Here is a 17,782-nt window from a genome sequence, read left to right as displayed (position 1 = left end):
CTTTTTTTTCTTTCTGTGCCCCCTTTTCCATTCTCTTTCCCCCTCGCCCCAGGGGTAAATGTACTGTCAATTCATTCCAGACAAGAATCTGGTCAAATGTGAACATTGATGATTCTTTTAGATCTATTGTACTAACTGCAGACGTAAATGTGATTAGTTCAATACAAAATATAGAATACAGTATGTGCCTTAATGTATAATATTGTGTTTTTTTTTTTTTGTGAGTTTTTTTTGTGCTTACACTGCTTATTTTTCCTTTCGGAGATTAATAAAAACTTTTCTGCTAAAGGGGAACTAAGCCCGTCAATTTGTTTTAAAACGTTTTTCCCAAAACAGTTACATTCAAGACAAACCATGAATGGTAATTATTACAGCTAACTGTGTGCTTATGTTGGTATTTACTGCATCTGAGCACCACAAACCAAAAACACTGTTTAATTCATTTTTCATATTTAAAGCAAACTCCCCCAACCATGCATATCTCCATGCCTTTTTTGCTGAGAAATCACATTGAAAAACACCCCCTAACATTTCTGGCCGTGGCCATTTTGATTAAGAGCAGATGAATCATGTAGCATTTACTTCATGGAGTCCATCTGCTCCTAGCTCAGGCATGCATGCAAGAGGGTGTGCCTATCTAAATTTTCCTCCTCCACTCATGAAGACTCCGAGGATGTATCATTTACCTAGGCATGGAAACCAGGAAGTAACTGAAGAAATGTTAGATAAAAAAAGTTTAAAATTTTTTCCTATTTACTAATGTTAGCAGCATGAGGAATTAAAAAGTAAATGTTGACTGAGAGGATGAAGTTCCACTTGTCAAGCCATCAGATGGCTGGTGTTATAGTTGATCGGATGTGAGGCATCATGGCAACTGCAGACTAAACAGGGTATAGGTCCATTTTAAAGAGAAGTGCACCATTACAGACATATCCTAACTGGACCTCAGGATCCATTAAAAAAAAATTCATGTTAGATGGGCCCTGAACGTATATGTTTTTATCATTGGTTCATCGAGATTGTAGTGGCTAAGGACATTTTCCATATAGTGATCGGTAATGGAATAATTTAAGACCTATAACATGCATATTTTTCATCACAGATGCCTTTTTTGTTGTTCCATTTAGTGTGCATTTGGTTCCAAGCTAACAATGGATTGACTTTGGAACACTGGGCAGCATGGTGACTGAGTTCATAGCAATCTAACCTTATAGTGCTGGGGTCTTGCATTTTATTCATATCAGGGACATTGTCCTCCACATCTTTGCGGGATAGTTAATAGGTTTCTGACAGAAGAGTAATCACACAGATGTGTGTGAATCCCATTTTATGGATGCACAAATTTATTAAAGATAAAAAAAACCTCATGCACCAATTATAATTATTTGTATTGTCTTATCAAGACAGCAGATTGTTTTTACCTTAGAACTGTAAGATAGTACAAGCATAAAAAAACTACACTGAAAAAAACATCAGTAGCATCAGGCTGGGTTTTCTTTTTCACTTCCATTCCGAAATGACTATAGATTGTAATTTAGCCTCTAGCCTGCACATTCCTGCTGGTTGTTTGCTATTATAGAAGTGTATTAAATAAAATTAATGATTTTATTTTGCTATTTGCACTTTGTGTTCTTTTTTTGTCTGGTTGCAGCATGCAGCAACTTTTACATTCCATTGATACATGTTTGATTACTTATTTTACATACTTGCAGGAGTTGTCTATGTTGGTAGTACAACAGTCAATAGATGAAAAGTTGAGTTAAAATAAATAACCATTGTCCATAAAATGTATTTTTGAAAGAATGATTGCTAGAAATTATTTTTAAAATACTGTTTAAATGGCCAAATTAATTATATTATTTTCTTATTGTTGAAACCTGTTCATGGTTTTTTTGTGGTTGGTAGAAAAAATAAATGGATTTTTATTCTCATTTCAAATCAACACTGAGCAAAAATAGGTCAAAATAAAGCTGCTTTCCTTGTGGTTAATGATTTGAAAATGAATGACATAAAATAAAATGCTGCTATTTCACAGATGGCACTAGGATGTGCTGCAGATCCTCTTCGGAAAGTCTTATTAGTGTTAGCAAATCAGTAGACATTGATCAGTAGTAGACCCTACTCCGTATGGTAAAACAAGTTTTTGAAAGTGTCTAATGCTTTTAGAAGCTGCCCTACCTAATTATGGAAAGAAGTCCCAAAAGAAGACCATAGAATAGCCTCAACTCCAACAATCTAATTAGTCCTCTAGGTTTTGAAATGAAAACTGATGGAAGGTTCTGTAAAAGGAAGCAAGACAATTTGTCTTAGAAATAAAAATCAAACATGTCATAAAGTGGGCATCACCCATTGGATTTGGTCATTGGTAATCCTCATGATAAGCAATCTACTGCCCAGAAAACTTGGCAATATGGTGCAGGTTGAGTTGATCACATCAATCTTGTAGATTCCAAATCCTGGTGAAGATCGTCAGTTGTTGCTGTCACCATGCGGACTTTCTCCAAGTTAGTGGTGGAATTGTCAGCAGACCGTTTGGCGCAAAACCTCTGCCCTTCCTTATCAAGAGCTGTGTTCTAAAAACAAGAGTTAATAATCCATTTCTACCAATTAAAAAATACAAGAAAATAAAAATATCAAAAGTACATAAAATTAAGCAATTAGTGTGTAAATAGGCATGCACTGTGCAGTGAAAAGGAGAAGTAACAATGACAAAACTCGTCCTGGTCTTGTTTAGACCCTAGATTGGGGATGTGTTGATCTTTTGTCTAACTAACCACAAGTTTCAAATAATTCTCGGCCCCTTGTGACCAGCCCTTAACCCTACATAAAAAAATTAAATTTTTTCAAATAGTCTTTACTAATCATGAAATCTTTAAATGCTTCAGAATTAAAATACCAATACTCCCTGAGAAATGTAGATTACATGGGATTATATTATTGACATGTTTTGTCCTGGAGGAATACTGCAGTTTATACAAATTATAATCATCTTTAAATAAAATCTTTAAAAACATGTTTTTAGAAAATAAGTCAGTAAACAAATACTATGCTACAATAAGTCAGTAAACAAATGCTATGCTACAATGTTTGGTGCACTAAAGAAAACAAACACTCATTATACAGAGTAACACTGGACATAAGACAGAAAGGAAGACAAATGTATTTGCATACTCTGTTGCAGAGCTGCTATGTACTTGTATACAACACAGCATTAAACATTGCAACGTAAATGCAAAACATATACAGTGTATTAGGTCCATGCGGGGGCAGTGGGGGATAGAAGAACAACAATGCCAACACTGCTAATTACCTTCAAAGGAACAATGTGCAAAAAGTACATCTGCACTGTGACAAGGACCATCTGGAACAATTGAGTACTGTCCGTGATACTTTTTTTTTTTTTTTTTTTTGAACTAACATACAATTTTTCAGCTTTCGGGGTATGTCCCCTTCTTCAAGGTCCAAGCAGTACCTTAAAGAAGCAGACATACTCTGAAAGCTTGTCCTGAAAAACTGTCTACTAGTGTACATTTTAAAAAAGTATCAAGGACAGTACTCAATTGTTTCTGTCGCAAGGGCACTAATACGGCTGTAATCACCCCAAGCAATGACCATCTGGTAAACTCTGTGCAGTTTCTGTATTCTCCAGCAGATGGAGATTACAGACCTGTTCAATTTTCCCACTACGCATACCCATGTAAAGAATCGTGTTCCAGTAAATCTCAGTAAACCATATGTTTAACATTATGGTATTTAACATGTGACTTGAGCTAGCAGTGTCTTGTATTGTGATAAATCAACAACATGCTCCCATATTAATTATATATAATAGATTATCTCAGTCTGTCGGTCACTGTTTCCTCTCCTTCTTTCCAATGGAACAGTTATAATGTTATGTATGTGTGCAGCAGATAAAGCATTGCAGATGCAGTTAGTACATACCATTGTCCTGGACCTATGCAGAGGGAAGCAAGGCAGGCGTTTGGAAACAGGAGGGATGTAGGAAAGAAGCAAGGGATAGAAACTAGACTTACTAAAAGCAAAGTCAACAACATGAAATACAATAAAAACAATACTGAATATACACTGCACACAGCACTGCCAGTGTGCGTGTTATATTAAATACAGCACATTATAACTCACATTGATATATAGTGATTTTGTTTTCGTTTACATATAATCTGTTATGTAGAGATATACCGAAACCTCTGCCCATTTTGAAAAACTATAGGGTCCTATTTGGAAATGCCCCATACATAACCTAGTACGTAGTATAAAATGAAATAATCTGCTAATTGGCCTGCTATTAAAGCTGAACTGCGGAAAACAGCTAAAAACACAAGTGAATAGATATATGGGAGCTGCTTTACATGTCAAAGGACTTGTATTTATGCCCATCCAGTCCTGTAAATTACACATCCCTACCACAAAGCACAGTTTAACCAGGCAAGGAAGGAGGCCAGATCTTTCTCTGCTGCAGTTTTTACTGCAATGCTTATTTACAGGTCTCCTCCACACCACCAACCTGTGACAGGACAATGAAAGGAGAAGCAGCACACTGAGCTTATTGCTCTCTCCTCCTATAAGCATTCTCATTTCACGTGAGAACACCTGATCTGCTGCTTATTCTGCTCCTCCTGCCCCCTCTCTGAACTCTGCTGTAGCAAGTTAAATTTAGGTATTTACGGTGCTTGCACTGAAAAAATGAAAAGTAATTATGTATTATTCATTACAGAGCTGCAAAAATGTGAGCCTTTCAGATTTGAAAATGAGAATGTGTAGTCAAACCTTTAACATCCTAAAATGTGCCATTAGCTTAAGCAGCTGGATCGGGTGTTTGAGTAACTTGTGTTACATTTAATTAATAATTATGGCTTTACTTCTCCTAAATGCTCTTACTTCTAACATGGTTTTGGCAGCATAGGAAAAGAATGCAAGCCATTTCCATGTAAAGGCTTTTTTCTTCATGTAAAGCTACAACATAATAACAGAAGAATCCACTTCAGTGCTACTTTGCATATGGCATTGAGCCAATCCTGTTGGTGTCAAGTAGGTTTAGTCACCACAGTGCTAACTTGTACCATTGTTGAACCTTCTCAGTGACAGGACCACAGCTCATCTAAAAGTAGTCATTTTCTTCTTAGGATATCTTAGATATAAAAAAATCAGATGTGTATTAACTGTGGGTTCTGATGATGTACTACTGATGAGAGCTAATGACATTTACCAGTCACCAATCAGCAATAGTGAGACCATTGAGAAAATGGGAAGAGTGCTGCCTGAGGTAACAAAAAAAGGATACAGTGCTGTACGTATTTTGCCTGTACTATGGAAGTTAACATTTTCAGCCTGACTGACTAAAATGTAAAGCAAAAAGTTTGCATTTGTTAAAAATGTTTTAAACTTTGTGCGTGCATTTGTGCTTCACTCAAAAAAATATTGCACGTTCCTGTGTTGATATAATTTGTGTGCTAAGTGATGTGATAGAGAGTGTTGTTGGGGGGCTACTATCGTCAGGAGCCATGATAAGCAGGGGTATTCTACATTACCTGCCAAATTAAGCAAAATATAAAAATACAAAAAAAAAAAAAAAAACAGAAGGAAAAAGAACGTTAAAAAATAATTTAAAAAGATTTTAATGCCAAATTTATATAATAATAGTGACCTTGTGTTAAAAAACAGGAAACATTTAACAATGACCCAGCCCTCTGGTCATTAAAGTTCTTCCTAAGCTTTCACCTCAAAGGCTCCACCTTGCTTGTCGGAAGCTAAATTTCACATTTCAGCAAGAGAAATCGAGTTGTCGCAATGTCATAATAAAACACCTGAAACTTAATGATGAATCAGCAAAATGCTTATGACATCATAGGAGTGGTAACATTTTAGTGAATCAGGTTTAGTTGAAAAAAAAATTGCACAAAAAACAGGCCGAAATGAGAAATTGAAATTTATTTTACTATTTAGTGAATCAGGCCAACTGTTTTCTAAGTGTAATGATTGTAAATACATGTAAAACCATTTAATGTCTTAAAAAAGAATTTTGCGTTAGTAGGCTTTTTAGAGACATTTGTAAAGAGAGTTGTAAGCCAATTTAAACACCTCCACCAGCAAGAAGTGAAGAGCAGCGTAAAAGATTTGAGCAAGATAAGAGTGGACATGCATGACTTATCCTATTTATTATGTCTATTCTTATAGCTCAGTACATTATGTCTTTATACCAGGCCTTTGCGTCACACTCATCTCCACTTGTTCAATAATGCAAGATATGTAGACCAGAGGCTTCTTGTTACAAGTCAAAATCAAACTGTGAAATGAAATGTAAATGTTATTTTGTAAGTTGTAGAGTAACACCAGGAAACCTTATTTACTTTAAAAGTGCGGCAGATTTTGAGTGTATGGTATGTAAACATTGGCATTTGTGGTCAAAGTGAAACATTGAACACTGAAAGATGACAGTAGGATGTTTAATTTTAGCAACTTTCATGTTGCTAGGCAGGGCCATATTTAATATTGATTGAACCCTGGGCAAAAATGTTCTTGGGCCCCCCCTGCAGCTTCGCTCTCCACCTACTCTGAGACATACAATAAATCGCAGATAGCCTTAAAATCCGTTTACTGAATCAGATCAGGCAGCGATTGCGACTGGTTGCCAGAGGTTACAGTGTATGATTACTGCTCACTGACTGGTTGCTAGAGGTTACAGCACACATTACGGCTCACTGATTAGTTGGTAGAGGTTACAGCACATTATTTCCGCTTGTTGATTGGTTGCTAGAGATTGCTGTACATCAATACTGCTCACTGATTGGCTGGTAGAGGTTACTGCACATCATTACTGCTTACTGATTGGTTACTAGAGGTTACAGCACATCATCTCCTCACTGCCTGCATACCATAGACTGGGGAGGTGAGGGGACCCATTAATAGACAGAAAACTCCCACTGATCACAGGAGTCCTAGGATCCCTAGCAGTGCTGGGGGGGGGGGGACTGTGATCAATGGCAATGCTGATTTTTTTTTACCAACTACTAATATAAAGAGGAGTTCTAACACTGGCCACCAATGTAATAGGGGTTTACACTGACCACTAATGTAATAGAAGCATTCACAGTAACCACCAATGTGAGGAGGGATTTACACTGACCACCAATGTAGGAGGACATTTACACTGGCCACTAGTGTGAATGAAAGGATTCTACGTCAAGCACCAATGTAATGAGAAGATTTACACTGGCCACCAATGTAACTGAGACATTTAGCCTGCGTTCACATTTGTGTGTGTTGGGAATGCATGTAAAATCGCTTTCCTGACACCACAGAAACATGCTTCCCTTTAACAGATACACAGCAGTGCCATTAATTATTAATGACACCCTCTCCCATCTGCTGACATGTGCCTTGGCACCATGTGATTTTGAAAAAGGGTTAGGAACTTTCTTCTGCACTTGTAGCGCATAGAGCAGCCCATTGAAATGAATGGGCAGCCCTACATGTGACCTACATCTTTATCCACCCTGTCAATACACCTTTGCTTCCTAAAACCCATGCTAACCTCTGCACCCCAAACCTCCCCCCATCCTCTTCACTCCAACCCTCCACCCCTTTAACTCTACCTGCCTCCTCTGCTCATCTTTGCACCAATCTTCCTTACCTCCATGCATCCCTCTTCTTGCTCACCTGTGCACCCCAAACTGTAATTCCTTCTCTGCCTACCTCTGCACACCCCACACTAGCCCCCCCCCCCACTAATTTGCATAACTTTGCAGAACAGGCTGATGGTAGGCTTAATTCAGTATAGGTGACAGTAGATATGACCTCAGGGAGCATGATATACATATTAATGCTGCCGGTCTGCCGCTATTTACATATGAATGCCGACGCTATTTACATATCAATGCTGGTATTTACATATAAACACAGGGACTGCAGGTGAGTCATCTGTACACAACAATAGGGCAGAGCTGGGCAGCATTAGTAACAAAACTTCACACGAAGATATCAGGACACAGCACGGGACAAAAGCCTCAAGGGATGAGGGATTTTAAACTGGGATTAATGCTGCCGGTCTGCCGCTATTTACATATGAATGCCGACGCTATTTACATATCAATGCTGGTATTTACATATAAACACAGGGTCTGCAGGTGAGTTATCTGTACACAACAATAGGGCAGAGCTGGGCTGCATTAATAACAAAACTTCACACGAAGATATCAGGACACAGCACGGGACAAAAGCCTCAAGGGATGAGGGATTTTAAACTGGGATAAATGCATGTCACATATGTATGGATCCAATATGGATCCAATAGCTGGGTGTCGCACTGTGTCTGCACTTATCCTGGGACATGGTGCGTTTTTATGGATCCTATAATGGAGGCAGCGTCCTTTGATGTATATATGCATGCCTATATACAGTGTTTCACAAAAGTGAGTACACCCCTCACATTTTTGTAAATATTTTATTATATCTTTTCATGGAACCACACTGAAGAAATGACGCTTTGCTACAATGTAAAGTAGTGAGTGTACAGCTTGTATAACAGTGTAAATTTGCTGTCCCCTCAAAATAATTCAACACACAGCCATTAATGTCTAAACTGCTGGCAACAAAAGTGAGTACACCCCAAATTGGGCCCAAAGTGTCAATATTTTGTGTGTCCACCATTATTTTCCAGCACTGCCCTAACCCTCTTGGACATGGAGTTCACCAGTTCACCAGAGCTTCACAGGTTGCCACTGGAATCCTCTTCCACCAGAGGATGATGGATGTTAGAGACCTTGCGCTCATCCATCTTCTGTTTGAGGATGCCCCACAGATGCTCAATAGGGTTTAGGTCTGGAGACATGCTTGGCCAGTCCATCACCTTTGCCCTCAGCTTCTTTAGCAAGGCAGTGGACGTCTTGGAGGTGTGTTTGGGATCGTTATCATGTTGGAATACTGCTCTGTGTCCCAGTCTCTGAAGAGAGGGGATCATGCTCGGCTTCAGTATGTCACAGTACATGTAGGCATTCATTGTTCCCTCAATGAACTGTAGCTCCCCAGTGCCGGTAGCACTCATGCAGCCCCAGACCATGACACTCCCACCACCATGCTTGACTGTAGGCAAGACACCTTTGTCTTTGTACTCTTTACCTGGTTGCTGCTGCACACGCTTGACACCATCTGAACAAAACAAGTTTATCTTGGTCTCGTCAGACCACAGGACATGGTTCCAGTAATCCATGTCCTTAGTCTGCTTGTCTTCAGCAAACTGTTTGCAGGCTTTCTTGTGCAGAATCTTTAGAAAAGATTTCCTTCTGGGATGACAGCCATGCAGACCAATTTGATGCAGTGTGCAGCGTATGGTCTGAGCACTGATAGGCTGCCCCCCCCACCCCTTCAACCTCTGCAGCAATGCTGGCAGCACTCATACATCTATTTCCCAAAAACAACCTCTGGATATGACGCTGAGCATGTGCACTCAACTTCTTTGGCTGACTATGGTGAGGCCTGTTCTGAGTGGAACCTGTCCCGTTAAACCGCTGTATGGTCTTGGCCACCATGCTGCAGCTCAGTTTCAGGGTCTTGGCAATCTTCTTACAGCCTAGGCCATCTTTATGTAGAGCAAAAATTCTTTTTTTTTCAGATCCTCAGACAGTTCTTTGCCATGAGGTGCCATGTTGAACTACCAGTGACCAGTATGAGAGAGTGAGAGCGATAACTCCAAATTTAACACACCTGCTCCCCATTCACACCTGAGACCTTGTAATATTAATGAGTCACATGACACTAGGGAGGAAAAATGGCTAATTGTGCCCAATTTGGACATTTTCACTTAGGGGTGTACTCAGCGGCTTAGACATTAATGGCTTTGTGTTAAGTTATTTTGAAGGGACAGCTAATTTACACTGTTATACAAGCTGTATACTCACTACTTTACATTGTAGCAAAGTGTCATTTCTTCAGTTTTGTCACATGAAAAGATATAATAAAATATTTACAAAAATGTGAGGGGTGTATTCACTTTTGTGAGATACTGTATGTGGACACACATGCATTTCATTGTGGATTCTTCATTGGTCCAGTATGGATTAGCAAATGATTTTATATGCACGTCCCGTGTGCATGTATGGGGACACATGGATATGTGCGCCTGCACATGCATACACATCTACATGGGACGATTGGTTTATTGTCATATATGTGCATATCATTATTTTTCACTAAGTCGATTTTTCACATTTTATGTATGTATATTTATTTTTTGTTTTCCTTTTATTTAAATTTTTTTATTAGTTTACGGTATTATCAATAAATGTTTACATCTGACTGTTGGTCCATGTTCCTATGTGTATGCAGAACCTTTTGGTATGCATGGGAACATTCAGTTTGGTCTCTTACTCAAGTTTCTAGCCGCATGCTCTTTGGGGCTTAGGTTTGGTGATTGATCGAGCTGTGTTCTCATCACTGATTATCACTGCCCCCAGAACACCTGTAGCTATTGGGGCGGTCTATTTAAGATCTATCAGTTGTCTCAGTCATTGTAATGATTAAGCACAAGATGTATGTGTGAAACGCATCTACGTGACCACAGTCTGGTGTCTTTGGTGTTAGCTTTGTGAAACAAAATAAAAGGCAATCGGAAGTTCTGGATACGCAGCCATTTCTTTCTTCTTTCCAAGACCCAACGTGCTGTGGACAGGCCAAAGGGAAGGGTAGCATATTGCAAATGTTGGATGCCCACAGCAAAATGCAGGTAGTGTTGATGAGATGGAGAAATGTCAATATGCAAGTTGGCATCTCTGATGTCCCCCGAGGCCAGAAGATACTCTTCCTGAAGGGAATGATTGACTTACCTGGCTGATTGCATGGGGAACTTTTAAATCTAGAGGAACTTTTCGAGGAGCTTCATATTCAGGCTGGCACAAATGCCTACATTTGCCTTGGGAACAAGGAAAATGTAGGCATATGTTTAAAAGCATAAAGTGGGGTGGAAGTAGGGATTGAAACTCTAGTTTGTGTCTAAAATGTTGTATTTAGGGGCTACCAATGGCTGGAGGTCTAAGGTTTATTGTGGAACAAGGAAAATGATTTGGACCTGGAAGCAGAGGCTTGGGAAAACAAAAGCTACTATTTTTGATTCTAGAAACCAAGGGTTTGCCTGCAGGGGATTTAGTTACCCTTTTGGGGGGGGGGGGGGTGCTCTTATCACCTGTGAAGTCACCAAAGAGGCATTCCTCAAATTAAGGCAATCCTTTCCACGTGCGTCTAGACATGAACCGTGTCCACCAAATTATCCACACAGCAGTATAGGACAATAGTCAGGTGTTCTAGTTGCTGAAGAATACACAAATGTGGAAGAGTCATTCACTTAGTCTAGACCAGGAGGATTGCTATGGTAACAATGGTAGGTTGCATAGCAGGAATGGCCAGGAAAGAGATGCCTTAAAAAGAGTCTCTAACCTTTGGTCAACAGGGTCCTTGAAAAAAGGACATCATGGAGAGGGACAGCAAGTGTACTGTTAAGACAAGAGATAGGAGGGACAACAGCAGGAACCACTCATTTTTTAAAGAAATCCCTCCTCAATAGGGTATTGCTGAGCAAATGCTTATTAGAAGGTAATTATTTAAGGGAACCCATTAGCATATTGAGCTTCCTCCTGCATGAAATAATCAGATGCCAAAGAAGGGCCAGCACCTTCCTCCTCTTCCTCTTTCCCCTTGGGAGATATTGTACCCTTGAGAGGTAACTAGTGAAAACTGAGGCTTGCTGGAGCTGTTTTTCCAGTTCCAGTGTCCCATCCTCTGAAGGCACCAGCATTTAACCCATGGTCTAGACCAGGGATCTCCAAACATCCTAAACAAAATGCCAGTTTACTGTCTTTCAGACTTTAGGAGGGCCGGACTGTGGCCAATGGGAGTAGAAAATGTCCCAGCATCAATTGTAGTCCACAATGTCTCAGGTTTGATTGTCATTAGGATTAAACATGTGTTCAGTTGGAGGAGGAATAGTGCCATGTCATTGGTATTAGTGGCAGGAACAGTGCACCATCATTGGTGTCAGCAGGAGGAATTATGCCCTATTATTGGCGTTAGTGGGAGGATTAGTGCCCCATCATTGGGGGTCAGTGGGAGGAATAATGCCTCATCGTTGGTGTCAGTAGGGGAGATATTGCATAAAGGGCCAAAAAACGCAAGCAAATGGCCACATCTGGCCTTCAGGCCACAGTTTGGAGACCATTGGCCTAAACTAAAGTCCTGTGTCCTACTGTTTTTTTTTTACTTTAATAGTGTACCACCCCAAGCACCTTTCTTATCAAAAGTCTGAAGATGAGAACTGCTGTGTTCTGTATGAGAGCAAGCTGGCTATCTCCAGTGGTTGCCCTACACAATCACAACTACAGTGCTCAAATCAGCAATGTTTCTGCTCCATGCTGGTTGGAGAACAGCAGTTCTAAGTGTATAGGGGGAAATGCTGGAGATGTACCACGGCTCTCATACAGAGACCAGCAATTCCCATCTTCATCATTTTGCCAGGGAAAGTGGGTTTGGGTGGAGCACTGATAAAACAACGAAAAAAGTAAGGCATTAAGAGAGTAAAAGTCTCTTGCTCCCTGACTAACCTATAAAACTGGAGAGTAAAACTGGATGTAAGAATATGATATAATTACATATGTTGTGTAGATAAGATACAGTGGGGACGGAATTGTTGACATTTTTGCGGATTTGTTAGAAAAGAAAAACTGAAAAACACATGGTCCTAAGTATTCAGACCCTTTGCTGTGACACTCATATATATTTAACTCAGGTGCTGTCCATTTCTTCTGATCATCCTTGAGATGGTTCTACGCCTTCATTTGATTTCAGATGTGTTTGATTATACTGATTGGACTTGATTAGGAAGGCCACACACCTGTCTATATGAGACCTTACAGCTCACAGTGCATGTCAGAGCAAATGAGAATCATGAGGTCAAAGGAACTGCCTGAAGAGCTCAGAGACAGAATTGTGGCAAGGCACAGATCTGGTCAAGGTTACAAAAAAAAATTCTGCTGCACTTAAGGTTCCTAAGAGCACAGTGGCCTCCATAATCCTTAAATGGAAGACGTTTGGGACAACCAGAACCCTTCCTAGAGCTGGCCGTCCGGCCAAACTGAGCTATCGGGGGAGAAGAGCCTTGGTGAGAGAGGTAAAGAAGAACCCAAAGATCACTGTGGCTGAGCTCCAGAGATGCAGTTGGGAGATGGGAGAAAGTTGTAGAAAGTCAACCATCACTGCAGCCCTCCACCAGTTGGTACTTTATGGCAGAGTGGCCCGACGGAAGCCTCTCCTCAGTGCAAGACACATGAAAGCCCGCATGGAGTTTGCTAAAAAACACCTAAAGGACTCCAAGATGGTGAGAAATAAGATTCTCTGGTCTGATGAGACCAAGATAGAACTTTTTGGCCTTAATTCTAAGCAGTATATGTGGAGAAAACCAGGCACTACTCATCACCTGTCCAACACAGTCCCAACAGTGAAGCATGGTGGTGGCAGCATCATGCTGTGGGGGTGTGTTTCAGCTGCAGGGACAGGACGACTGGTTGCAATCAAGGGAAAGATGAATGTGGCCAAGTACAGGGATATCCTGGACGAAAACCTTCTCCAGAGTGCTCAGGACCTCAGACTGGGCCGAAGGTTTACCTTCCAACAAGACAATGACCCTAAGCACACAGCTAAAATAATGAAGGAGTGGCTTCACAACAACTCCGTGACTGTTCTTGAATGACCCAGCCAGAGTCCTGACTTAAACCCAATTGAGCATCTCTGAAAAGGCTTAAAAATGGCTGTCCACCAACGTTTACCATCCAACCTGACAGAACTGGAGAGGATCTGCAACAGAACTGGAAAGAATCTTTTTTAATAAATCTGCAAAAATGTCAACAATTCTGTGTTTTTCTGTCAACATGGGGTGCTGTGTTTATATTAATGAGGAAAAAAATGAACTTAAATGATTTTAGCAAATGGCTGCAATATAGCAAAGAGTGAAAAATTTTTCATTTCACTTGGCTATGATATCAGTAATGGATACGTACTGCTGCCTCAGTTTGTGTCACTATAATATTTTTTCATTTTTTTTTTTAGGAAAGTCACGCTTCTCCCCCAAATTATAATAAAAATAAAAAATGATTTCAATAGAGAAGTAAGTCTCCGTGCTAAACACAACTCTTAGGGGTTGATTGAAACTGGAGAGTGCAAAATCTGGTGCAACTCCGCATAGAAACCAATCGGCTTTCAGGTTTTTTTTTGTCAAAGCTTAACTGAACACGATGAAGTTAGAAGCTGATTGGCTACCATGCGCAGCTGCACCAGATTCTGAGTGCTCCAGTTTTAGTAAATCAACCCCACTGTTATCCTCAGGTCATTACCACATGAGATTCCACACTGTTAAAGTGATTATTTTAATGCTGACATTGTTTAAGTGATTCTTATAATGCTTACTGGAGTTCAGGAGTTATGTTCTTAATTTGATATTTCATATTAGGCAATTAAAAATGCATTAATGTTATTTTCTTTGTGTGGGTTTTACAAAGGAAAAGATATGGCAACACCTTACAATAGTCTGATATAATTATAGGCAAGAAATAACACTTACCATGATAACAGACACTGCAGCTGTGGTGTTGTTCCCCTTAGGCACCGAGTTAAAATGCTGTTTTAATTTACCAGTTACTTCTGCCTGCATGTTATTCCCCTGTGAGGCATCATCCTGAAAAAAATAAAGAACATATTATAATGACATATGGCATTTTATAAATATACAGCATTAGTCTTAGCCTCATTACCAAGAACATCTGAGGGTCCAGCACTTGGGAGGGGTGAAAAATGGATCTTGATGGAGCTTCTATGCCACTACTTAATCTGACCTGGATCTTAATCCTGGAATTGTAGCAGTAATAAAGTTCAAAGTAACACTATACGCTGATATTCTATTCACGTATGTATTCTTAACTCAAACAGTACCTTCTATTGCTCTCAGCTTCCTCCAAATCTCCAAAATCCTTTTGTTTGCTGTTGTGATCTGACTTCCTGATATGGAGTAGCTACATTAACACTCCATGGTCCCATTGTTTGTAAGAACATAGCCACCCTCTGCTTCTCACTCCCAATATGGACTATGGACTAAGGGATTTGTAATATGCATAGAGCAGTGAACATGACCACAACTTACATGCTCTGCTTATTCCAAACAAAAGGAAGTGAGCTCAGGGAGGACATTACATGGAGAAAGAAAAAAAAAAACGAAGAAATCATTTCATAAAAAGATTACAGGGCTATTAAATAGTGGATATGTATGGCTTTTTTGAGAATAAGGATATTGAAAATTGTGTCACCTTAATTTAAATTAGACTGAGGTGTTCCTGAGTATAACTGAAGACATACTGTGAGTATGGGGGGGGGGGGGGGGGGGTTGTCACCATAGTGTTCTGCAATTCCAGTATAATTATGCTTCATTTCAGAGCAGCTGCCTGTATCACTGAGGACAGCTAACCACAGGGAGAAGATCCAAAGAGGAAAAGGACCCTGTGAATCGTGTGACTTGCCTAAAAACATCTGGAAAAGAGAAGTATTAAAAAATACAGTGGGGAGGGCCTCCAGGGGGCAAAAAGGATGACTGCATTGTTAGCACTGAGTTGGACTTTAACCGCTTGCTTACTGGGCACTTATAATCCCTTCCTGCCCAGGCCAATTTTCAGCTTTCAAAGCTGTCGCTCTTTGAATGACAATTGCGAGGTCATGTTACACTGTACCCATATGGCATTTTTATTTTTTTTCACACAAATATAGCTTTCTTTTGGTGGTATTTAATCACCACTGGAGTTTTTATTTTTTGCTAAACAAAAAAGACTGAAAATTTAGAAAAAAAACAGTTTTAGTTTTTATAGTTTGTTATAAAATTTTGCAAACAGGTACTTTTTCAACTTCATTGATGTGCACTGATAGGCTGCATTGATGGGCACTGCTAAGTCATCACTTTAGTCAGAAAATTAAGTCCTTCTAGAATACTTCAGGCTGGCCCTTTTTGCTGGTATAGCTATGTAAAACACCACAAATAAGTGCCTATTCTGTTGAAGATCAAGTAATACACTGTCTCATACTGCTCTGCACATGCTCAGTTGCTCTCTGTTTTTAGACACTGCCAAATTTGTAGAGGCTGACTGACAGTCTTAAAGGAGAATTAAACCCTCCTATTCTTTACAGTCAGGGCAGCTGCTTCTGTTTGATCTGCAACTGCCATTGTGCTGCACATGTGATCAGTTATCACACCAGCCATTTGATAGCTTGACAGTTTGGTTAAGGAAACAGGCAAATGTGACAGTTAGCAATCCCGGCATTCCAGGAATGTAATGTTTTTTATAAAACGTTAAATCTATGGGTTTGATTCCGCTTTATGATTTACTTCTGCTCAGGGACTCTGGGCTTCAGGAAAATGGCAGCCTCCAGCAAGATGTAACAGGAGTAATGCTGGAGGCAATTTACAGCACACACTAATTTTGGTAGTGTAGCGCCCACCCCATTTAGGTGGGTGCTTAGTGTGTCCTGATATTAGTGACAGGTAAATTTGGCCTAGGCTTTGCATTTTTTTCTTAGGCCTGGTTGTTTTTTGTGGGTGGGAGTGTTAGAATAGAGGGGGGGTGTGGCCACCTACACTCTGGCTCAAGTCCCCTTATCCTTCCAGTGGAAATGTTCTGGAAGGGAGGCAGGATTTGGGAGCTTATGTGGAGAGCTCTGGACCAATCATTAAATTGTATTGGCAGGGGCAGGACTCGCATATAAGCTGGGGGTCACATGCTTCCGAAGGAGGAGATTGCGGAGATTGAGGAGTTGGAACCAAGTAAGAGTGCAGCAGGAGGAGGCTTGAAGGCCTGGGTGGTTCAGAGACCCCAGTGCTGGATAGCAGGAGAAGAAATTGCCATGTAGACCAGAGGAGAAACCGGGCGTCCCAGCCAGGGATGCGCCAGACCATAAGGAGGAGGAAGTAGGAGCAAAGCGGATGGAGGAAACTGGGAATTGACTTTCTGTGAGTAACATGGACTGTTGATTGGGAGTGAGCAGAGGGAGTGCAACCCAGTAGTGCTTATCCATAAACTTGCGAACTTCCGTTCACAAAAGGAAAGTACACAGGAACCAGAATTAATAGAGGCATCTCATATCTTCTATCTACTTATTACCAACCCAAGTTCAAGAATAAAGTTCTATATGAAATATAAAGACTGTCAGGTGTTCTGAAGTTGCATGAGAAGGAAGATCGGGGGTCATTGACATAAAGGTAATGAACAACTTAGCAGCTCCCAAGGGAGTAGTGCGCTACAGTAGCATAATTATTAATGTGAAATTTACGTTCCTTGCTGCAGGACATTTTTTTTTTATCAAGTTGTTATGGGTAAAGGTCCGCCTTAAGTTCTATCCTTACTTAAAATAAAATACTTCATTAGAAATCCCTGCCACATCAAAGGCTCCAGGAAATGTTGCTAAGTAGAAAGCTATTTAATTTTAAAATCATCTAATGACAGTTGGTACTAAAACGCACTTTATGGGTTTGTTACGATTAACATTTTCTTGGTAAAACACCAGTAATGCATATATTGCAACAGATGACAGACGCAAAGGCAGAAATGGAATGGCAATTCACTGATTTCTCCTGGGCTTTATGTGCTAGACAAATGATTTCTGTGCAAAATCACCATCTATTGGTGTAAAAAAATCTTATATTTGTACTTTCATTTTTATTTGTGAATATGACGACTCTGAATACACT

General features: G+C 40.1%; 1 protein-coding gene across 3 annotated transcripts in view; it reads right to left on the bottom strand.

Moving 5' to 3' along the window:
* Nucleotides 1-202: 202 nt before the first annotated feature.
* The window catches only part of DCLK2 (doublecortin like kinase 2), a 156,119-nt gene continuing 138,539 nt past the window's right edge, over nt 203-17,782 (bottom strand). For 2 of the 3 annotated variants that reach the window (XM_073604876.1, XM_073604884.1), the window contains 2 exons: nt 14,618-14,731; nt 203-2,573 (listed from right to left, as the gene is read on the bottom strand). In XM_073604876.1, the coding sequence (XP_073460977.1) occupies nt 2,430-2,573; nt 14,618-14,731 (258 nt within the window). In that variant the 3' untranslated portion in view covers nt 203-2,429. Of the gene's footprint in view, nt 2,574-6,203; nt 6,305-14,617; nt 14,732-17,782 lie in introns of all 3 variants that reach the window. The other variant, XR_012236555.1, reaches the window with a different exon arrangement.

The sequence above is a fragment of the Aquarana catesbeiana genome, linkage group LG01, assembly GCF_042186555.1.
Source record: "Aquarana catesbeiana isolate 2022-GZ linkage group LG01, ASM4218655v1, whole genome shotgun sequence".
In the NCBI taxonomy this organism is placed as follows: domain Eukaryota; kingdom Metazoa; phylum Chordata; class Amphibia; order Anura; family Ranidae; genus Aquarana; species Aquarana catesbeiana.
This window is presented reverse-complemented; position numbering and strand designations above follow the sequence as displayed.